Source organism: Notamacropus eugenii, chromosome 1, assembly GCF_028372415.1.
Source record: "Notamacropus eugenii isolate mMacEug1 chromosome 1, mMacEug1.pri_v2, whole genome shotgun sequence".
NCBI lineage: Eukaryota > Metazoa > Chordata > Mammalia > Diprotodontia > Macropodidae > Notamacropus > Notamacropus eugenii.
In genome coordinates this window covers 67,250,811-67,275,568 of record NC_092872.1, presented here as the reverse complement: position 1 = coordinate 67,275,568, position 24,758 = coordinate 67,250,811, and the positions used below count along the sequence as shown (strand labels likewise).

Below are 24,758 nucleotides of genomic sequence, written 5' to 3'. Positions count from 1 at the left end.
GTACACCGCAACAAGCAAGGAATTTTTTTGGTAGACTTAGTCCTTCATAGCAATGCAAGGACCTAAAAAATTCCCAATGGACTTTTGTGGCAAATTGCCTTCCACATGCAGAGAAAGAACTATGGAATCAAATCACAGAATGAAGCAGACTATTTTCTTTTGTGTTATGGTTTTTTTACGGTTTCTCCCATTCATTTTAATTTTTCCATTCAACATGACTATGGTGAAATTGTATTTAGTAGGAATGTATGTGTAGAACCTATATAAGATTGCAAGATGTCTCAGGGAGGGAGTGTGGGGGGAAGGAGGGGGAGAGAGGGGAAAAAATCTAACATGTAGAAGTGATTATAGAACACTGAAAACAAATAAAATAATTATTTAAAAAAAAACAAAAAGAAAAGAAAATAGAAGTAAAATAAGATTTCAGTGGTTACACATTCTATTATCTGTTATCATCTGTTTCTTCTTGGTTAACAACTTTTTAAGATCCTCCTTTCTGCCTCTACACCCTAATATAATTTTAAAACTCTTTTCTGTTGTTCTCCCCAACCTTGACCCATTTTGAGGACTAGTGCTCTGGACTTTTTTCTTACATGATCATTTCCTTTATCATTATTTCATGGAAATCTCAGTTTTCTCTAAAACTATTCATCTACTCATTTTTCCATAACAGGGGGAGGGGATGGAACAAGCATTTATTAATCACTTATTATGTGTCAGGTACCGTACCAAGCACTTTATAAATATCTTATTTGATCCCCACAGCAATGTTATCCCCACTGTTGTGAAAACTGAGACAGATGTAGTTTAAGTGACTTCCCTAGAGTTACACAGTTAAGAAATGCCTAAAGTTACTCTTCTTGACTCCAGACCTAGCACACTATTCACTGTGCCATTTAGCTGCCTAATATATTATTATACTGTATTTGTTAATATACCGTATTTTTAGCTATTTCTCAATAGATATTCTCTTAGTTTCCAGTATTTTTACAACTACAAAAAGAGCTGCTACAAATATTTTTGCGCATATGGGTGCTTTTCATCTTTTTTTGTTTTCTCTCTTTAGGGTAGAGGCTTACCAGAGGTACATCCAGGTCAGTGACTATGCACAGTTTTGTGACTGTGGAGGCGTAGCTCTAAATAGCTGACCAGACTGAATGGAGTAGTTCACAGCTCTGCCACTAGTAGTGCACTTATATTTACTTGCCCCTCCAAAAATTGTAATTTTCCTTTACCCATCCCCATCCAACTTCTTAAACAACTGATTCCTTTCTTCCCCATCAGTTATTTCTTTCTATATCTTCATAATTTGGTTTCTGGAATCTTCCCACCTGTCATAAAGTGACTGCCTCTGTACAATTTTAGTCCTTGTGGTCCTCCATACTTTTTTTTCTGAAGTCTTTGAAATCCAGTCTCATAAAATCTAGGGTACAAACCATATTTTACCTCTTCTCTATGACAGATTATAAGAGGGAGTGGTTGATTTCCCCAAAGTTGCCATTATTTCCCCCAGAAACCAGTTTTTCCTTTCTAAGTAGGAATCAGGTTTAGAATAGCAGTTCCCTTTGTTGTTTACTCCATGTTTTGAAGAATGTAATTATAATTATGGCGAGCCAAGAAAATATTAGCTTTCCTGCTTATGTCAAAGTGAGAGAGCTCTGGAAGAAGTCTAGATAATTAAAGTCCCCTATCACTAAAACATCCTACTTCTATGCCAAGCTTTGAACCAATTTCTCATAGTCCTCATTTAATTTTTTTCCTGCCCGGGAAGTGTATAATATAATCCAATGACAATATCACTCTGATTTGTACTCCATTCAGCCACAGGAACACAGCAGATCTCTCTGTTGTTGGTTTGAGTCAACAAATGGCCACTGGAATACGTCCCACCAGAAGAAGTACTCACCCCACCCCACCCCCATTTCTTTTGAGCTTTCCTGGATGATCTCTCAACTACTGGATGACATCAATATTTCTTGGAGTCCAGCTCCTTCTTCCTCAAAGCATCTACTTCCTCAAAGAAGTCAGTTTCCTCCTTTTTCGGGAAGAGCTTGATGCTATTTTCAAAAATGTAGAGAAATTTTAAGTAGAATATATTTCTTGAAAGCCTATTAGGCATCTGACAATTGCTCTGAACTGCTCAGGTTGCAGGTCCAAATCATGTGTTCCTAAGGCCGGAAGGGAATTTAACTAGTCACTTAGAAAATCTCCTACTATTGGATAGGACTAGAGACTTAAACCAAACCAGAAAGTTAGATCGTCTTATCTTGTTCTTTTAATTGCTTAAGATGAAAATTCTTACCTTTTTTTGTGTGCCATGGACTTCTTTGGCAGTCTGGTGAAACCCTTGGACCTCTTTAACGAATAATGTTTTTATATGCATAAAATAAAATACATAAAATTACCAAGGAAACAAATTAAATTGAATTACAGTTATCAAACTATTGAAAAATTTTTAGACCCCACATTAATAACACTTTCTCCAAAGAAACTCTTTAACACAATGAGTAACTAATTTCTTAAGTTTTATGGCCAGGAAGTTTTAAACAAAATCCCTCCTGCAATCATTTTAATCCTTCTTTCTTATTCCATCTAAAAGGAAGCAGAATGCCTTTTCAAATAGCTAAAACATATGTTATAAGACTGATCTCCTAGTCAGGCTCCTCAATTGGTACTGTGGTTAACCTGTAAGGTGTGAGTACAGTGACCTCTAGCATTAGAAAGTGACTTCATTGTATTCAATAACTCATTGTTAAGATCTTCCTTTGACATGATAGTCTTGATAAGAAGTAGTTAGCAAACTCCCTGAAAAGTGCCAGGTTTGACCTAGAGAGGGAAATATTTTATTCAGAACTTTTGTTCTGAATGTTGAGAATGAAATATATAGCAGTCATATGCTGACAGGAGAGATATTTATTCAAGGATGATTAACTCAAGCACAGCTAGCCATTTTTCCCTACTATGCTCCCTCCCTTTGACCCGGTCAAAAATCCCTGTCCCTTTCATCAATGAACTGAATCTGGTTGTGAGGACCTTCACTTTTTGCCTAGACAAGGCAATGAAAGAGGAAGTAAATTGGAGCACTGTTCTTTTCCTTTTTAATGAGCTCTCCTTGGCTAGTCTTCACAGGCTGGTTTTTGTTTTGCTATTAAGCCATCCTCCAATCATGGTAGCATAATCAGAAGAGAAACCAGGGGAAAAAACAAATAAGGGAGAGGAGCGTATTAAGGCAGGAATGAGAAATGAAAAAGATAGACTTCTGGAGTAGAACAGAGGGCTGCAGGCATAAAGCCTTGTCAGAGAGGATGGAGGGTTCATATTTGATTGCCTAAGAAAATCAGAGGAAATATCTTTAAAGATGTCTAGCCTATTAAAACTGCAGTTTGAATTGAGTATTTGTGGGTAATATATAGAAAAGTGGAAAATTTATGTGACTTTATCTTATATCCTGCAACTTTAGGCTTACAGTGAAGAAAACATTTCCTAACAATTGGAACTATCCAAGAGTAGATTGTCCACGACAGATTTCCCCTCAAAATTTACCCACAAAATTTGAGTATTGCCTAGTTCACTGTTCACTTCTTTTTCTAGCGGTAGGACTTAGAGAGTTTGTCTTTTAATGTAGAGGCATTTCCAAAGATGCAGATCAGAACGTCTGTGAAAATCACTGCAGACTCAGACGAGAGAAGTTCGTTAAGAGGGAAGTTCGGATCAGCTATAGCCTTCACAAGCAGCTTTGTCAGGGAAGCATCATTATTAGAGTCACCAAAGATTAAGTATCATTTAATCTAGCAATTTTTATACTTTTTAGTCCCCAGACCCATTTATACACTGAGACACCCCCCCCCCCAAGAGCTTTTATTTATGTGAGTTTTGGCTGTTATTTACTGTATTATAAATTAGAACATTTTAGTATTCTCATGAAAATATTTTTGCTCTTGTGATTTGCCTAAAATAGTTTCAGGGACCCCCTAGGACTCCCGGGAATACTTTTGGAACTACTGATCTAGTCTTCCCTTAGAAAAGGGAGGTTACTTAATCTGGCATCTCCAACCAACTGAATTTACAGAATAGTAGATGTTCAGATTGGGAAGGGACTTTAATTAGCACTTCAACATCTCCTCTAAAACACCCATAAACTGTGACCATCCAGATTTCACTTGAAGATCTCTTGGGAGGGGAAATCTATCGTGGGTCATCTCCTCTACTCTTGGATAGTTCTAATTGCTAGGAAATGTTTTCTTCACTTCAAGCCTAAAGTTGCAGGACATAAGACAAAATCACATAAATTTTCTACTTTTCTATGTATTACCCACAAAACCCAGCAGAAATATATAGAAAGAAAAATTCTATTTATAATAACTACAGATAATATAAAATGCCTGGGAGTCTACCTGCCAAGATCTTATACACAGGAATTATATGACCACAATTACAAAACACTTTGTACAAATAAAGAATGATTAGAGAAATATTACTTGCTCATGAGTAGGCCAAGCTAATATAATAATGACAGTCCTACCTAAATTAATTTACTTATTCAGTGCCATACCAATCAAACTGCCAAAAAATTATTTTATAGATCTAGAAAAAATAATAACCAAGTTCATCTGGGAAAACAAGAAGTCAAAATATCAAGGAAATCATTGGGAGGAAAAGTGAATGAAGATATCCTTACTAGTACCAGATTTCAAACTATACTATAAAATACTAATCTTTAAAAAAATCAGGTAATGGATAGGAAATAGAATTCTTAAAGACTGTACTAGATTAGGTACATAACATATGGTAGTAAATAACCATAGAAATCTAGATTTTGATAAATCCAAAGATTCAAGATTTTTCAGCAAGAATTCACTATTTGATAAAAGTTTCTGGGAAAACTGAAAGCAATCTGACAGAAACTATGCATGGATAATCATCTTATACTGTATGCCAAGATAAAGTTAAAATTGATATATGATTTAAATATAAATGATGATATAAGCAAATTGGGGGAGGATGGAAAAAACTGCCTGTCAGATCTGTGGTTAAAAAAGAGTTTGTGACCAAACAAGAGATACAGAGAGTCATAGGGGGTACAATGGATAATTGATTACATTATATAAAAAAGGTTTTGCACAAACAAAATCAATGTAGCCAAAATTAGAAGGAAAGTAGGAAACTGGACAGTGTGTATATGTGTGTGTGATGTGCAATTTTTATAGCAAGTGTCTCCAATAAAGGCCTTATTTCTCAAATATATAGGGAAATGAGTAAAATTTATAAAATAAGAACCATTCCCCAATTGATAATTGGTCCAAGAATATGAACAGGTAGTTTTCAGATGAAGAAATAAAAACTATCTATAGTCATATGACAACATGCTCTAAATAACTAATAATTAGATAAATGCAAATTAAAAGAACTGACGTACTTCTTCACACATATCAGATTGGCTACCAAGACAGAAAAGGAAAATAACAAATGTTGGAGGGGATATGGAAAAATAGAGACACTGATGCAATTTTGGAGTTGTGAACTGCTCCAACTATTCTGTAGAGCAATTTGGAACTATACTATTCAAGGACCATAAAACTGTGAATACTCATTGTCCCAGAAATACTGCTACTAAATCTGTCTCCCAAAAAAGATCAAAGAAGAAGGAAAAGGACCCATCATACAAATACATATACACACATATCAACTTTGTGGTGGCAAAGAATTGGAAATTCAAGGGATACCCATCAGTTGGAGAAAGGCTGAATGGATCATGGTATGTGATTGTGATGGAATACTATTGTGCTAAAAAAAGAGGACTGATGACCAGGATGGTTTAAGTATATACCTGGGAAGATTTATGTGAATTGATGCAAAGTGAAGAGAACATTGCACACTATAACAATATTGTAATGATCATCAACTGTGACTTAGCTACCCTGATCAATCCAGTGATATGACAATTCCAAAGAACTTATGATGAAAAGTGCTATCCATTTTTAGAGAGATAACTGATGAACTTTGGATTCAGATTGAAGCATTTTTTCACTTTCTTATACTTGTGTGATTTTTTAAAAAAACTTTTGCAATATGGCAATGGAAACATGTTTTGCATGCATATATACATGTATACAATGCATATCATGTTGTTTGGTTATTAATTGGTAGAAGATAGCTTGAAAGGAGGGCAAGATTTCGGAACTGAAAATTTTTCAAAGGAGTGTTTAAAATAAGTAATATTTAAAAAAATTAAAAAGCAACCATGGTACCACTTCCAACCATTCTCACATTCTGGGTCCCAATGGATATGTTATTACCAGGATGTTGGCAAGTTGAGAGTTGATGAACATGTTCTCAATTGCTGAAACTGTAGCAGGATGTTTTTTAAACCCTCAACAAATCCAGTGGGAAAACTTTGGTACAGTTACTACTCCAATAGAAATAAAATGGGGAAGAAGTGGAGAGGGTAGCAAGAGGACTCTTCTTAACTATGCAGCAAGATCAGAACATTCTTCATCATCACGTACCATTTTGTCCCATTCTGGGTTATGGTGTATAGAGAAGCAAGAAGGAAAGACCAGATTTATAGCAGTGACTCATGGATCACACACTAATCTTTATTAGATCCAGGAGTTAAAGCATGATTTCTCCATTCATCTTGTTAAAGGGGACTTTCTAGATGGAGGAAATATATTCTCCAATTTTACCACCTAACATTAATTATATTTTGAAGTCAGGAGTTAAGACACCAAAGTCAGTAATTCAAAAGATGGATTTTGAATATTTGTTTCACTATTCTTTTAAAATTTATAATGTCTTTAGTTGGAAAAATCACTTTGGATTTTCCTTGTGTGTCTACGTTGGGTACTCTGTAATTTTTTTTTGCCCACAGAGGCTTTGTTTTGTGTGTCATGTGTGTACATGAGCCAAAAGAGTCTATTAATTATTGTTTATACGGAAATTTATTCATGTTATGAAAGTTGTAGGGGAAGAAGGGTAGGAGAGGGAAAGGAGAGAGGAGGAAAGAGCATATGTGAACCCAGGTGTGCCTGAGTGTCCTGGGCAACCAAAAGGAATAGTAACAAAAAAGAAAACCCAACCTACTCTCAAACACTTTATTTCCTTTCGAGCTGTCACACTAACCTGCCAAAGTATGCTACTTGACGAACAAGTGAGATGTGCCAAGGAGGAAGAAAGAAATTCTATACCCATGGAATGTTTAAGATAAAAGGGACCTAAGAGTGCATCTAGTCCAACCTCACATTACAGAGGAAGAAATGAATCTCACACCCAGAGAACTGAAGTGAGGTTAATATTATATTGATCACCTTAATAATGCCCCTAACTTCATCTTTCTCATCACTTCCCCCATTTCAATTTAATAGCAGCATGGCCATATATATTAAGTCTCACTTTCACCTAGGACTGTCCCACCTTTAGGATTCAAAACACTGAAGTACTAGTCTCTGAAAATAATTTTCTTTCCTTCCACCTGCTGCATTACCTTACTCCCCTGAACCTGTTATTTAACTTTACTATGACCTTTGATTCCTATATTATTCCTTACATTCTTGGTCCACTGCTCTTGCTCCAATTTCACTTGACTTTCTATCCAGTCCTGTCAGATACTTCAATGTAATCACCATTCTTGAAGAATTTTCTTATTTACTTGACCTTCTTTTCTCCCCAGTGGATGTCAGAAGATAATCAGCATTACCTCATAAAATGAAAGTCACTGGAAGCAAATAAGACTAATGAAAATTTTGCATGAGATTCAGCCAAGCCACACCATACAAAAATATTCAGAAATAAAACTGGCTCAGAACCAACAAATAAACAAAAAGTGGAATACATATCATTTCTTTAATGTTTTCATCATAAGTTGTAATGGAACCACCTGCATTTGGACATGAACACTTTAGTCCCTAATATGTTATACACATAAGTTGAAATGGCAGTTGAGATAAATTCGGGAAAAGCAGATGCAATAAAACAAGGAAGGTGACACAATCTTGAAAGGTCATTTTATAAGCTATCTCAAGATGAGGAAGATACAAAAAGAATGGAAAACATCACAGACAATGTTAATATTCAAAAGAAGATTGAAATTGCATCAATAATTTCTCAGCTATATGCCTGCTTTCTCAACTTTAAAAATATTTATGAGAATAATGTACAAAATGTTGACTGAGAGATTCAGAAAATATAAGATCCCATAAAACAGGAAAATTGCCTATATTTCTTAGAGCAAAAATGAAAATAAAAGAATTGATTGGTTACCTCCTGAAACAAACCCCAAAATGAAAACTCCCAGGAACATTATTCCTAAAATTCAGAGCTTGAGGGTCAAAGAAAAGATACTTCAAGTAGCCAGAAAGAAAGAATTCAAGTACCAAGGAGTCATAGTCAAGATTACACATTATTTAGCACCTATCAAAGTGCAGAAGAGGAGAGCTTGGAATACAGTATTCCAGAAGGCAAAAGATATAGGCTTACAGTCAAGAATAACTTACCCAGCAAAACTGAGTATAATCCTACAGAGGTTTAAATGTATCTTTAATGAAATAGAAGACTTCCAAACATATCTGAAGAAAAGGCTAGGCTGTGTAGAAACTTTGAAATGCAAACACAGGAATTAAGAGAAATATAAAAAGGTAAACATGAATGAACAATCATTAGGAACTGAACAAGGATAAACTGCTTACATTTAAATATGAGAAGATGATAATATATTGTTCTCTGAACTCTACCATTGCCTGGAGTCATAGAAAGAGTCTACTTTAGATAGAAGACCAGGACGTGGTTTTATGTCTTCATGATCTTGAGATCAGAGGAAAGAGAGGGAAGGGGAAGAGGGGAAAAAGTTAGGGAAAATCATTGCACACAATTATCATGTACAAGTAGACATCTATACAAATCAGGAGGAGGAAGTTGGAAGGAACAGATAAGTGAGCCTTACTTTCAACTAGTCTGTTCAATGCAGGGAAGTACACATAGAGTTACATAGAGAAATATATTTCACTTGATAGGAAAATAGGAAGGGAAGAGAGAAGGGGGATTTATATGGAGGGCAGATTAAGGGGGGCATTAGTCTTAAGCCAACAAAGGATTACCAAAGCATTTATGACTCTTTTTGAGGAAGCAAAGGATGGGAATCTCAGGTGGCACCCATAAATTGGAAAATGACTGTGACTATGATGGAATATTATTATGCTTTAAGAAATAACAAATGGAATGATTTCAGAGAAACCCAAGAAGTAAAGTGAACAGAACCTGAACACTTTATACAGTAACAACAATACAGTAAGACAAACAACTTTGAAGGAATTGGGAACTCCGATCACTATAATGACAAACCATGATTCCCGAAGACTAATGATGAAACATGCCTCCCACTTCCTGCTAGAGAGGTGAAAGACTCACAGCATCAAAGAATAAAAACACACATACACCTACTACGTTTTATATATATATATATATATATATATATACATATACACACACACATATAGGTATATAATATACACACTATATATATATATATGCACACACATAAGTGTGTATATATATATGCAAACATATAGCATTTTATATTTATATTTTTTTTAAAAGCAAAAATCTACCTGCTTGCCTTCCTACCCTAACCTCATCCCATTGAGGAATGAGGCCTCAATTCAGGCAAATATGGTAGTAGTCACTCAATTAATGGTAGTTAAAATTGCAGTTGTCTACCTAGGATCCAGAGAGAATAAACTAAATAATTTGCAGGTTCCTTTGAAGGTGGGATCTATCCCATCTTCCTGGAAGTCATTTGGAGGGTGGAGTTTAAAGATTGCGCATGTTGTTTAGTGTTGCACTTTATAGAAGAACGTATTTGTCTAGTTGGAAGACAGCTTGCTTGACAATAGGGTGTTCCTTGAAAATACATTTCAACTCATCTTTGTTTGACCTTACAGTTACCTGAGTGATATTGATCGAATTGCCATGCCATCGTTTGTTCCAACACAACAAGATGTTCTCCGTGTCCGAGTGCCTACAACTGGAATTATTGAATATCCCTTTGATTTAGAAAACATCATTTTTCGGTAAGATGGTGACCTTATCTGAGTAGCCTGTTAAGAATCTGTAAATGTCACTGGTGGTTTTTTAAAATGGTGCCCAAGAACATGAAACTCATTAATGCTCCCTAAGGTGTTTTATGGCCTTAGTATAGTATTTACAGCAACATAGAATCATAGATTTTAAGCAGGAAGGGTTTAGAAGGCCATCAAATCTAGCCCTCTCATTTTCGATTTGTTTGAGGTGGGATTTGAAGCTAAGACTTCCTGATTCTGAGTTCAATTTTTTCATTTGTTGTTACAGAGCCACATTCCCTCTTCCTGTAAATGCTATCACCTGTTCATGTACTAGATGCTGTCTGTTATTTCTTTGACTATTTAATTGACGACTTTGACACCTGATCCTTTTCCTCATTTAGAAAAAAGACAAAATTCCCTTCTAACATATATCATTTTCTTCTCCCTCCCCCCACCTTTGCTGGTTTCCCTGCTTTTCATAGTCAGACTATTTCAAGAACAAAATTTGAGGCACTGTTTAATATCTCTAGTTAGAGAATTATTGTTCAGATCCTTCCCCTGACACTTACTATCTCTGTGACCTTGGGCAAATCACTTGCCTTTGCAAATCAAAATTTCCCTTGGCCTCAGTTCCCTCAACTGCAAAATGAGAGTGTTGGACTAGATCTCTGAGGGCCATTTCAGCTCTAAATTTATGTTCCTGTTATCAGAACTTTATTCAGTATTCCAAGTTTGGATATACGATAGTTTTGTACTAGGGTTAGGATCACATTTTCTATTTCATCTCCACTGTTGTTTTTGACAATGCCCAATTTTTTTTGGCTTTCTTTGGTTACAAAATCACATTGGTCCAGTGTCTTCAGGAAACATATTATGACTCCTGGGTCTCTTTCATAAAACCTTCTTCTTTCATGTTTACCTTTCTCCCCAGCTAAGTTGAAAGGTAATTGAGCCAGGGACTTATTAGTGTCCATCACAGAGCTGGGCATGTAGTAAGCAGGAACTAGAAGATTTGCCACAGGATAATTCCAAAATGAGGCAGGACTTATTGAATGAATGAATAGGAGAAGAAAAGAATGGTTGGAGTGGAAGCCATTGCATTGGTAAATGTGAGTGAAATCAATGGCAAGTTTTGGTGCATTTTATGCTTCTGGAAAACAGTTTTTAGGGGTTGGAATACCACCAACTGTAACTTCTTCCCCAAGAACCAGAGTCACCAGGAGGTGAAGAAAGGTAAGAAAACGAACAACTCAATCTGGGGTTTAGGGGTTAAAATATAAACACAGCATGCTGGCTATATGTATTTGAAGGGCTGTCATGTGGAAGAAGGATTCCAGAATCACTGAATCTCAGGTCATCAGAAGCCTTAAGAGCCATTGGGATCCACTGGGAAGAACAGTGGCTCTGGAGACGAAGGGCCTGGTTTCAAATTTCACTCTTTACAATTACAACCTGTGATGTTAGGTGGATTATGTGTACTTCCTGGGCCAACCATTTGCTCATATGTAAAATGAAGTTGAAGTAGAGATTCTCTGATGTCTCTGCTGGCTCTGAATCTATGATCCCTCAAAGTTAGCCTGTGCCTGAATGGGATCCTCTTTCTGGCATCATCAATGTGTTCATTTAGTCTCTGCTTGAAAATCTTTAGAGAGGGAGATCCTATTGTCTTCCAAGGCAGTCCATTTCATTTTGGACAACTCTGATTCTTAAGAATCAAACAGAAACTTTCCTCAGCTTCTACCTATTACTCCCAGTTCTGCCCTCAAAGGAAGGAAAACAAGTTTAATTCCTCTTCTACATTATAGTTTTAGATATTTGACTGCAATTGTTACGTCTCTCCTAAATTTTCTTTCTTTCAAGTGAAACATGCTAATTTCCTTGAACCTCATATAATTTAATGTAATCAAAATTATCCATTTTAAATTTTGTAATGCCCTATATATCTTGTTCAGTCATAAATTCATCCTTTATACATAGATTTGACAGGTAAACTATTCCATGCTCTCCTAATTTACTTATAGTATCACCCTTCATCATCATGTACCCATTTTGAACTTATCTCATATATGTGTATGTGTGTGTATATATCCAAATATATATATTATATATCCACATATATAATATATATATATGTAATGAGTACATAATCATGAACTCATTTTGACCTTATATACACACACATCTCATATACCTAAGATCAAAATGGGTACATGATTTAGCCATGAAGGGTGATATCATAAGTAAATTAGGAGAGCATGGAATAGGAGCTTGTCTCCTTAAGGCAAGGCATAGGGGAAGATATACCTACTTCTGAGCAAGATAAGGTGGGTTAGCCATAGGAGCCCAGGTTCCAGGGATGGAATCCAAGGTTCCTGTGGGGAGGAAGTAGAGATCTTAGCAAGAGAGGCAACTGCACAGTTTGGAGCTGGTGAGTGAGAAGTGAAGTGGAGGATTGGTACTGGGGCAGACAGTAGTTTCCCCTCACAGGAAGTCTTCAAGCAGAGTCTGGATGATCACTTTGGGATATGTTTTACAGAAGATTCTTGGTCAGGTATTGGTAGACAAGATGACTTCAGAGGTTCCTTCCAACTCTGAGACTGTATGTTCTTACACTGAGTATCTAAGGGGCCGTACATAGCTCGTAAACTGAAATTCAATATTTATATCTCAGTCACTTTGGAGTTCATTGTGGGGATGTGGTCATTTGCAAGGGCAGGACTGCTTGTATTAAAAAGGGTACCATCTAGGATTAAAATTAAGAAAATCCTGCTGAAGGAGGTGCTCAGGCATTTCTTTTCTCTAATAAACAGACTTTTCTGTAAAGAATAAAGAGCCATCTAATCTCAGTCATAATCTCTGCTTCTCCTGAGCAGGATGGTGGATGTTGGAGGCCAGAGGTCTGAGAGACGGAAATGGATCCACTGTTTTGAAAGTGTCACCTCCATCATTTTCTTAGTAGCTCTGAGTGAATATGATCAAGTCCTGGCTGAGTGTGACAATGAGGTAAGCTAGATAGAAAACAGTGACTTTGAGAAAGAAGTACTCCTAAAGAAAGTGAAAAAAAGATTTATCCTGGTGATGGACTCTATTTCTTGGATTTAATAATTTAGGACAAGCTTAAATTTATTCAAACAATACCCTCCCTCCAAAAGGCTCTAAGGTGCAGAGGCAAAGGTACTTCCAAGCCATGCTATTTTTCTTAGTACAGGGAGTAGAACTGTATTTTAAATCTGGGACAATTTCTGTTGGTGACGGGAACTGATACATAGTGGACACGTCCTAGATTTTGTACAACAGTCCTGATTTCAATTAAATATTAATTAATTTTTTATTATTCATTTTAAATTTTAGAAAACTATTTTATTATTCATTAAATAATTATTTTATTTCTTTCCCAATTACATGTACAAATGTTAAACAATTTTTTCCTGAATTTTGAGTTCCAAATTCTCTCCCTCCTTCATGATACTTTTTATCTCTCTTAGATCTATTTTCCAGGTCAGTTTTTTCCCCCAGTGAGTAAATATACATTTAAAAAAATGTATTCTTTTGATTTTGTTTTATTGTTTCTTGATATCTCATGGAGTCATTAGCTTCTACTTGCCCAATGCTAATATTTAAGTAATTATTTTCTTCAATGAACTTTAATACCTTTTTTTCTATTTGGTCAATTCTGCTTTTTTAAGGAGTTGTTTTTATCAGTGAATTTTTGTGCCCCTTTTTCTATATGGCCAATTCTGTTCTTTAAGGTATTATTTTCTTCTGTATTTTTTGTGCCTCTTTTACAAAGATGTTAATTTTTTTTAGTTTTCTTATTTCATTTATATACCTAATTTTTCCTCTACCATTCTTATTTGTTTTTCAAGCTCTTCTAGGATTTCTTGTTGGACTTCCCCCCTCCCAATTCACATTTTTCTTTGAGATTTTGCTTGTAGCTGTTTTGACTTCATTGTCTTTTTCTCAGTTTGTGTCTATATTTTCCTTGTCCCCACAGAAGCCTTTTATGGTCAAGTTCTTTTTTTGTTGTTGCTCATTTTCCCACACTATTTCTCTACTTGGCCCTGGGATGGGGAGAGTGGGTGGTGAAGATTAGCACAGCCTCAGGTTTCAGGCTTTTTTTTTTTTTTTTTTTTTTTTTTTAACTGCTGTTTTCAGAGCTAGTTCTAGGGGTTTGGAAGTTTTTGGTGCATCCAAGGTGGTGTGATCTGGGGAGAGGTATGGTCACTGTTTTCTTGATCTGCACTCTTATTCTTACCAAGGAAGGGCCCCTGATCCCTTGGGATTGTAACTGATACCACACACACACACACACACACACACACACACACACACAGACACACACAGACACATACCCCTTTGCCCAACTTGGGATGAGAAATGATACCATTCATTCTTCACGGTCCCTCATCCCTTGGATCCAGAAGTGCTACTGCCCTTCCAGACTCCCACTTTTTCTTGAAAGTTCTCTCTGCCCTTGAACTATGGGAGTGGGTATAGGCAATATAATAGAGTTGCTAAATAACACAGTTGTTAAACAGGTCTGGTTCTGTTTCTAGAGTACTATCCTTTGTAATCTGTTTTTGACCATTTGCCAGGTTCCCTTACTATCTCTGGCTTGAGAGCTCCTGGATCTGTTCCTGCTACCACTACCACTTAGTCCCATCATTTTTCATCTACAGAGCCTCTGGGCTAGCCTCCTTCCTCATTCACAAATCTTTTTTCCTACCTTCTGTTTTGTCTTAACTTAGAGGAGTATATCATTCTGACCTTTTGTTGGCTCTGCCACCACAGAATTAGATTTGAGGTGTTTAAAGTTGTTTAGAGGGGAATGTTGGGACAACTCAGCTGAGCGCTTTCCCTATTCTGCCCTTTTGGCTCTGCCCCAAAAGTGAAATGAAATATATTTTAAACAAAGTTTTGCAAAACAAATACTCTTTGTCAAAACATGTGTCTTAATTTTTGGTCTGGAAATATGTTCAGTATAAATATGGGGATTGTTTTAGCTCTGCCTCAGGGAGTTTAAATCTGCTCTGGAGTTTAGCGGGGCAAAGAAGAAACTCCAGTGGATCCTCTTAGTTGCTAGTTGCTGTCTGATACCACCACACCCACACCTCCCAGTTCTCTTGGGGCAAGGCTTGAAGAAGCTTTGTCATTTTATGCTCATTCACGTGAAAGCACTGCAGTCCCTTTACATGTAGATTTTTCTGTCAAATTCAATTCTTAATGTTCTTCGTCTGTGCCTCAGTCCTCAGAGCATGAACCAAAATACTTCTCAGAGAATGACACTGATGTTGGGCTTTAAAGTTAGCAAAATATTTAAATAGATTTTCTCCTTTAAGCTTTACAATTACCATTTGAGATAGGTACACCAGAAATTGTTATTTCTCCATTCTATACACAAGAAAATTAAGACTCAAAAAGGTTGTGATTTTCCTTGTTAAATCGTTACTGTCAGTGGTAGAATTTGAACCCAGGTATTCCTGAAGTCTGACATGCCATCCATTTTGCCACATGGCCTCCGTTGCATTCCTAATTTGTTTTTCTGTTGTGAGTCCTGTCTCTGAAAATGTGTCTGCAAAATGGTGTCCTGAAGTATGACAACACTCTCCCAACACTCCCATCATTCTAGTGGGCAACTTGACTCCAAAGATAACAAAAACATGATGCCAATCACTGATATCCTCAAGGCTTACCCCAGGCAAAAGGAGACTAATAGGTATTAAATGCTCACCACTCACAGTAAGAGGTTTTAAGACTGTGATGGAGTGACAGAGCTTTTGCCCGTCCCCTATCGGGGTACACAGGGTTGTGTTATACATTGTGCTATTAAACATTATGCAGTTATATGCTATGCTGTGTTATATGGTGATTGTTGTGTCATGCCCATGTCACATGCCATACTATGTTAGCATCATGCCATACCTATGTGGTGTACCTACCACAATTCACATCAGTGTTTTGTCATGCCAGACATATAATACTGTGTCACATAATCACCATATTGAGGGAAGATGGCTGCTGTTCTATATGGCACAGCCTTGCCCATCTCCAATCCCACACCCCCATGAATCTCTGCAAGCTTTATTCAAAATGGTAGAACCTTCACACACAATGCCAAGCTTTTCCTGTTGATTAAATCAATTTCTTTCCATAAAGCCTTTTAAACTAATTAGTATCCCAATTTGGTTCTGTTCAAAGATTAAGAACTTTTCTTCATTCTACTTAAACTAAACCCCAGATATGACAAATCTGCTTAAAGCCTTATTTCTCAAAAGTCCCCTTCTTGCTCTGTGAAGCTACTGTGTTTTTCTGTGGAAGCTAAGCATCAAAATTCTTTAAAGATCTTTGTTCTTAAGACAACTGTTTGATGTTAGGAAATGCAAAGATAATTCCTAATTCATTTTTCAGAGGCCTCAAATGGGGAGATCTTGAATAAGATGTTAGTCCCTTGAATCACTCATCAGCCTGTGGTCTCTATAACCTTGCACTGTCCATCACAACATTACACATGTAACAGCCACCCTCCCCAACACACAATATGCCTCTACAAGCCAAAGGAAGGATACAATTTCTGGTGACAAATTTTAAATCTCAGGTCTGATGATAAAGGAAAGGGTAGGGGTGGAGACAGGTTAGTGAACTGCTGTTGAATAGTAACATTTCCCCTTTCTCTCCCGCTCCCCACCTCCCTGCTCAGCTGTAACAGTATGCTTTAACATTTTTTTTCCCAAGTTAAGTTCCAAGTCCCTTCCTTTCCTGTTCATGGAAAAACATGGAAGAAAACAGAGCCTTGTTTCAGTCTAGTTGATCACCATAAAGATAGGTCATTTTTACCTTTCTTTTAGAATGGATCTAGTCAACACAGACTATGAGCTTTTGAGATATCTATCTCTTTCATTGTTTAGCATTATATAACATAATAAATAGCATTAATTCAGCATAAATTAATACTTCTACCTGGAGAACTTCTTTCATGGTCCTCTTAGTCTGTTTTCTATATACAGTATTTTCTGAGCTCACCTGTTTCTCCCCCCAACTACTAGTACACTCTCCCTAGCTATCTTGTATTTATCTAATTGGTATTAAGTCTGTATGTGCTGACACATATAGCTGTAACCTACAACAGAAGGCAAGCTCCTGGCTGAGTCTTTGTATTTATATCCCCAACATGTAGCACAGTGCCTGACACATAGCAAGTAGATGCTTAATAAATGTTTGATTGGTTGATACATGCCCACATGTGTATAATAGACTCATTTGGCCTGGTCATAGACCTAAATGAGCTTATCAGCGAAAGTGGTTGACTGTGATTGGGATCTTATGGATTTCTTATGACAGACACAATAATTATGTGAAAGAACACAGAATACTGTTGTCAAATACAGAGGTGCACAAAACTTTTCAGTTTTGTTAGATTTAAGTTCGTGGTATAAAGACAGAAATGGGGGATTTATAAGAAAAGGGCAAGGTAGTTACAGAAGTTAAGAAAAGAAATGGGTGAAGGGGCTGGCAGAGAAAAATGGGGAAAAACAGGCCATGTGGGGATATGAGATAATGGCCTACCAACCTTTAACATTCTTTGCTACTCCTCTTTGGAATAGAGATGATAGTAAATGTTCATTATATGTACCTGGCAGCGACCCCAAGACCTCACAACTAGGAGAGGTGGCACCTGAATAGTGGTAGGTTACTTGGGGAGATGGAAACGTGTGGGGTGTCAATTTGATATTGTTCCCTTTTTCTTAAGCTTAAGATCAAGATCTCTATTTTCTCCACAGAATCGCATGGAAGAGAGCAAAGCCTTATTTAAAACCATCATTACCTACCCCTGGTTTCTGAACTCATCAGTGATTTTGTTCTTAAACAAAAAAGATCTTTTAGAGGAGAAAATCATGTATTCCCATCTTATCAGCTATTTCCCAGAATACACAGGTAAGAATCTATGATCTATACAAGAATTCATGCTATAAAATAAATGCATCAACCCAGCTTGTTGATTTTAATTTTAATGTGGCACATTATCTTTCCTTCCATCTGCCTTCCTGGGTAGACAGTGGAATCACTTCTTAGTGTAGGACACTTGTAGCTTCTTTATCATTTGGAGTCTTAAAAAACAGGACCTTCGATCTAAAATTGGAAGGGACCTTGGAGGTCAGGTGATGAAAGTGAGCCGTGCATAAAATGAGTTGCTCAAGGTTATATTGCTAGAAGTGGCAGAAGAGTAATTTGAGCAGAGTTCTCTGACTCCAAATTCAGGTTAGACAGCCACTCATATGGAATATCTAGTCCTAGTAACAATCTGGCATGTAGAGATAAGGTTAGCCACAGGACATCAGAATGCTTTCTCTTACTTCTCAAAAGTCTTTTTCTTGCCCTGTTGTTCTTTACAGAGGCTGTTCATTGACTGCTCTACTCTTATGAACCCCTATAGTTATGCAATGCCATCTATGGGTACCCAGGTTGATGTTAGAGTATCCTCCTAGGGGAGGAAAGAAGTGAGCATAACAGTGAAATTAATCAAGGGCATTGTTGCTATCCAGGATTTATGTTGGAATTCTCAAGGAGAAAAGAAATGTAGAAGGAAGGAAATTCAACCTTAAGCCCTAGACTGTCTTTTAGCTACTCTTCTAATATCACAAGTTGAGCCATCTGTTATATTTACCAAGACTTGGCCAAACAACCTATTAGCTTCTGTCCTGGTGAGACTGGTTTGGCGCTGAAAAACAGGACAGAGTCTTCGTAGAGGCAAATAATAAGGGTAGAGGGTGCCAAATGTGTGAGCATGGGGAAGACCTTGGAAAATATAAGCCAGAATCATTTCTCTCCAGTGGAAGAGGTCATGTTTACTTGCTCTTGTTGGCTAGCACTTGAAGTGAAGTAGGGGGGACATACCTGGATAGAAGCAGCAGTAGCAAAATGAAGAAATAGCTTCTTGTTTCAAAAGGATCAAAGTTTAATGCTGCAAAGTCTTGATTCTCTAGGAGATGGTCGTAGGTTCACAGACCTGTGCTTGAAATGACCTTAAAGGTCATTGGGTACAAACCTTTTATTCTACAGTAAAGGACACTGAAGCCCAGACAGGGTGACTTACCTGGGTGACACAGCTAATAGTCTTAGACAAGATTTGAACTCTGGCCTTTCAGACTCCAAATCCAGTGCACTATTTTTTAAACAATGTTAAAATAATCCTGTGTGAATAATCCTGCTCCTTTGGTTCTTTTCTTGGTTCTTAAGAGTCAAACGTGTTAGTTTTTCTCCTAATTAGTATTTCTACCAGTATGAAATCAAGAGGATGATCAGTATTAAGTATATGAAATATAAAGAAGTGTTACATAAGCATATGTAAATGAAATAAAATTATAAAAATAAAAATCTAATATTAAAACAAATTTCATCAAATGTTAAATGTTAAATAACGTCACTAAATATAAAGTTAGTGTTTAATAAAATTTGCTTAATGTGATTAGATTTCAATATATATTACCATATATTATATATATAATTGGTTATATTTATAACATTTGATATATTTCTAATTTAAACAGACATAAATGTATGCACATGTGTATATACATATATTCATATGTACATATACCACTTAACTTTTCTGGGCCTCTCTTTATCTGTAAAATAAAGGGGTTGGACTAGATGAACTCAGGTTCATTCCCTCTCTGAATCTATGATCACATGTTTCTATTGACTATTAAGCATAACAGCATATGTGTAATATATTAATATATATCAGTATATAATAATAAAGCAGAATGAGATAATTACTGCCCTAAAATTATGAAGTATATGTTATGGGGGTTCAGAGGAGGGAGAAAGCAGAACTACTTTGTTCTATTTTGCTTCTGTCAAACTGGAAGGGGAAGAACAAACTTGATTAAGGAGGTGTTGAAGTCCTCAGTAAGTGAGGAGAATGAGAGTGTAACTAGCTATTTAAATTAATTCAGATTTCCATGTCCCAATAAATCCCAGAGTACATAAAGAACTTTTAGGTAATCGCAGAGCTATTCTTGTTAGTATTTTAAAAAACATGCAAAACAAGAGAGTTCCCGGAAGATTGGAGGTAGGCAAATATTTTCAGTGGTGTGAGAAAGGTTTCTAGAGGCTACAAACCACTGAGCTTCATGTAAATGCCCAGCAAAATTCTGAAGTATTATTCAACTGATATTTTGTAAGTATGCAGAAAAGCACGTAGTGATCGCTAAGAACCTGCTACTATGGGTTCACTAAAAACAATTCTGCTAAACTAAATTCAGTTGCTTTTCTGTTTGCTTTTTTGTTATTGTTGTTTGTTTTAAATAAGGGTATTAGGACAAAGCAGGTAAGGGAAAATGTTATCACCACAGTATTTTCAGATTTTAGCATACCATTTGACAAAATTATTTTAGAGGCGATAGAGAAATGTAGCCCAGAACATACATAATTTGTTGGATTCATAGCTGATTAAACTACCATGTCCCTTACCTATTTAAGACCCTGAAAGAACTCCATCCTGGGACTAGTGAAAACCCACCTAAAATCATTTCTCATTGATTCCTGCCTGCACCAACTCTCCCCTACCGCTTGTTTCCTTATTCTTCTCAGCCCAACCCCTTTACTATATGAAAGTTACCTACCCATCCCACTGCTGTGCTTTTTGGAATGCCTGCTCCATAATCAACAAAACTTAACCTTTTCCTTTTACCATTCCATCCTCTCACTGAGACCCAGATTTCTCTTGATGACACAGACTCCTTGGCCTCTACTTTGTCCACTCATCTTTTCAATTCACTAAGTGAGGTAGTAAAATTCCAATAGGACTTGTTCCCCAGATTCATCAATCCATAGCTACCACCTAATCCAAATTTTAATAGCTGCTGTCCTCTGATCTTTAGAACATTCCCCTTTTTTCCTTAATGAGTTCATTCTGACTCACAGTCTTCCTCTCCTCCTCAGTTCCTGTCCCATATTAGGGGATTTCAACATGCACATTGATTGATATGCCCTCAGACAAAATATAAACTTCTATTTCCTCAACTTAGCTGATGTTTATGATTTTTATTTTACTTCCCCAGCCTAACTCAGCCACACACAAAGATGGCCATACCCTTGGTCTTACCATCACCTTCAAATATTCCACTTCTACATTCAAGCACTCTTGAAATTCCTTTTATCTTACCACAATCTACTGTTATTCCACCTCTCTCTGTGCTTTAAAACCCCAAAGCCCATTCATCACCCACAGTGATCTCCATTTTTTCAACTCATTAGTTCTTTCCTACCCAGGTCATCACCTCTGCACTTCTTACATCACTTCCCTTTTTCGTCTTTACCCTTTGTTGAAAGTATTGACTTTACAGAATGTAGTTTTTTTTCCCTTAAACCCTTGCCCTGTTATCATACCACTGATCTTGCTTTGCCAAACCTCAGCCATGGCTCATTTCTATCAATCATTGTCTTCATTCCTACATGTGTATTACTTTCATCAACTAGTTTTTTTCATGCCAACTGGGGTCACTACAAATTTATATTGCTATTCTCATTTGGGGGGGGCAGTATAGTTATTCTCATAAAATGTTCATGTTAACATGTAAAGGGATTGTTATTTTAAGTGAATTAGTAAATATTCATCAACTTTTCTAGTAAATACTAATAGATATAATTCACATAAACAAAAGCTCTTTGGTACCCTCAATAATTTTAACCAAAGTTTGAGAACAGCTGTTCTATAAGGATGATCTAGTATGTCTCTTTTACTTTCCTAATATACATGATTATGCCTCTGACTAGGACCTAAACAGGATGTCAAAGCTGCCAGAGACTTCATCTTGAAGCTTTATCAAGACCAGAATCCAGACAAAGAGAAAGTTATCTATTCCCACTTCACATGTGCTACAGACACAGAAAACATCCGCTTTGTGTTTGCAGCAGTCAAAGACACTATTCTACAGTTAAATCTGAGGGAATTCAACCTTGTTTAAAGACTGCACTGTCTCTCCGCAATGAGAAAAGCAAGGGCTTTTTTGGCATCTTCTTGGTTTCTTCTGCAAATGCTTCTCAGATTCTCCTGTTACTGTCCTACCCATTATACTGTGACTCACACAGGTATCTAGCCTCCTCTGAAATAAAAGTCTGAGCACCAAATCAATAATGTTTGCTTAATAACTGCTACAGGCTCAGAAGAATAAAGAAATGGGTGATGGAGCTTAGAAGAAAGTATACAGAAGTTTACTGATGCCTTTAAAAAACTTTTAAATTTGACTTATTTTTGTGGTTTTATTTTGAATTTTGGCTGATATTCTTTTTGTGCATGAATTTTGAATTTAAAGATATTTAAGGCAAATATTTTACAGATATCTATAAAAAACCCCACTCCAATTCATAGTGTTCTCAAGTGTTCCTTTTTCATCATGTCTAAAGATAATAACCATTTATAATCACATAACATCAAACTTTTGATCAGTTGCCTTATACCATATAACCAATGCAATGCCCTTAGGACTGTAAGAGAACGACTGGAGGCAAGGTCAGCATTGGATAGATTTGAAGCTTCATATTAAAATTTACAATTTTTCTTCTTGACATATTGAAGCATTTTTTCTTTTGTAACATTTAAAGAGACTGTTTTAAATATAAAGTTTGGGAACAAGCTCAAGAGACAACTACATGCTTTAATAAATTGATTTCATTATAAATATAAACTGATATCAAAATATAGTGTTACCAAAGTTGACATCTGTTAATCTGCTTTGGAAATACCACCTTTTGTTAGAGAAAAAGCAATTATATACACGTGTGTATTAGTGGCAAAAGATATACTAACTATACTAGATATAGCTAGGTGTATGTGGCACTGACTTGTGAAAATAGGAACTAGTCAAACAAATTGTGTGAGTGATATTATATGGTATCTGCCAGGCTTATGTGGAGACTAGAGATTTGCTGCCAGACTGTTGAATGGTGTGTGTCTTCCTAAGGATGCTAAGAATATAACATCCCATATCCTTATACTGATTGTTTTGTGAGTTTTTATTGTCTTATTTTTCCAGATACTCATATCTAATTTGGTGATTCTTATCTTCCAAAGAAAAAAAAGGCAGGAGTTGCTTCTAGCATATATCTACTATTTTCCCAGTCAAGTTGGTGATAAATTAGAGATGTGGCAAAAGGGAATGCTTATTCACAAATCTCAATAATAACCTAAATACATGGTTTTGGGCTTAGTGGGGGCAAGACTTATGATGAATCAAAAAAATTCTCTGAGTGTGGCAGAGTCAAGAGCAAAAAAGGTCTCAGAAGGTCAGAAAGATGAATAGAATCTAAAAAGATAAAATTTTATATTGAAAAAATATAAAATTCTACAATCGGGTCCAAGAATCCCCACAGGAATAGAATGAGAGGGGCATATCTAACAACAGTTTGCATAAAGGGAAAAAAGTTATTTTTTTTTAAATGTAACTTTAACATGAGTGTAGGATACAGATGGACCATGGTAGCCAAAAGGCTAATGCAAGTCTTCAGCTGTTCTAATAGAAACAAAGTGTGTAGAACAAAAGAGGATACAATCCTGCATTCTGGTGGACTGACATTCACTTGGAAGAGTCACATGCTAATGGACTACCAAAATGTAATATATCCAAAGAAAGGTGACCAGGATGGGCCTCAAACTATGCCATATGAGGATCATTTGAAGGAATTTGGAATGTTTCATTTTAAGAAGCTATAGAGGCATATAAGTCATCACATATCTGAAGAGCTAGCTTGTGGAAGAAGATCAGAAACAGGAGCAATGGGTGAAAATTTAAGAAAGGCAGATCTGGGTTTGATGTGAGAGGGAAACAACAATAGTAACTCCTTAATAGTTTCAGCTACTCCAATGCAGAACAGGCACTAGTGGGTTCCCTTCCCTTGAGATCTTCAGATGAAGATCAAATGACCGCCTGTGTCAGGGGTGATGCAAACCTGTTCAGGCATTAGACTAAAGGAGCTGGTTTCCTTCTGCGTTTTTAAATACTTGAAAATGAGGCTCAAAACAGACTTGAGTGGTTTCTACTTTATTTAGCAGTAAAAGTCACCTACACATATACTCTTGAGGCCAGCCTATACTACTAAGGTTATCCAGATATTTGCTTAACTAATTTCATTGACTATGGCCCTGGCCATTTTGAAACATATGTCCCTTTATTGTAAACTATATCCACATGTATAAAAGAATCTGTGTGCAAATCTGCAGAGGAAAAAAAAAAAGTCAGACCAAACTAAAAAAATAACTGAACAGCTATCTAATGCATCCCTTTCCAAATCTGTCAGTTCTCCTAAAGCAAAAGGCATATTTGAGATCTGCCTACTTCAAGGCCTAATACCCAAAAGGAGCTCTGATTTCCACTGGGGCTGGGGAGAACCAAGTTAGGTGAGAGTGACCAGTGTCTTTTTTTCAGGGTTGGTCAACTGGATGCTATCTTTGTCAAAATACTCCAGGTATCTTGTCTGTTGAACTTAATATTTTGGACTAGCTCCATGCACCTGTTTAAACATATAACAGAAGTGCAACTATTTTGTTGTTCATTTATATATAGTTCATTTCCTCCATTTTAGACCATAAACTTAAGAAAATGTTGCATGCATACACACACACACACACACACACACACACACACACACATACACACTGAACTTAATGCTTGCTAAATTGACTAGATGCATGTTGACTCAAAG

The 24,758-nt window shown here is 36.4% G+C and overlaps 1 protein-coding gene across 3 annotated transcripts in view; it reads left to right on the top strand.

The window, feature by feature from the left end:
- Positions 1-22,625, top strand: part of LOC140501383 (guanine nucleotide-binding protein subunit alpha-14) — a 271,639-nt gene extending 249,014 nt beyond the window's left edge. For all 3 annotated transcript variants that reach the window (XM_072604949.1, XM_072604957.1, XM_072604965.1), the window contains exons 5-8: positions 9,936-10,064; positions 12,929-13,058; positions 17,834-17,987; positions 21,834-22,625. In XM_072604949.1, coding sequence (XP_072461050.1) covers positions 9,936-10,064; positions 12,929-13,058; positions 17,834-17,987; positions 21,834-22,024 — 604 coding nt within the window. In that variant the 3' untranslated portion in view covers positions 22,025-22,625. The remainder of the gene's footprint in view (positions 1-9,935; positions 10,065-12,928; positions 13,059-17,833; positions 17,988-21,833) is intronic.
- The last annotated feature ends 2,133 nt before the right edge of the window (positions 22,626-24,758 follow it).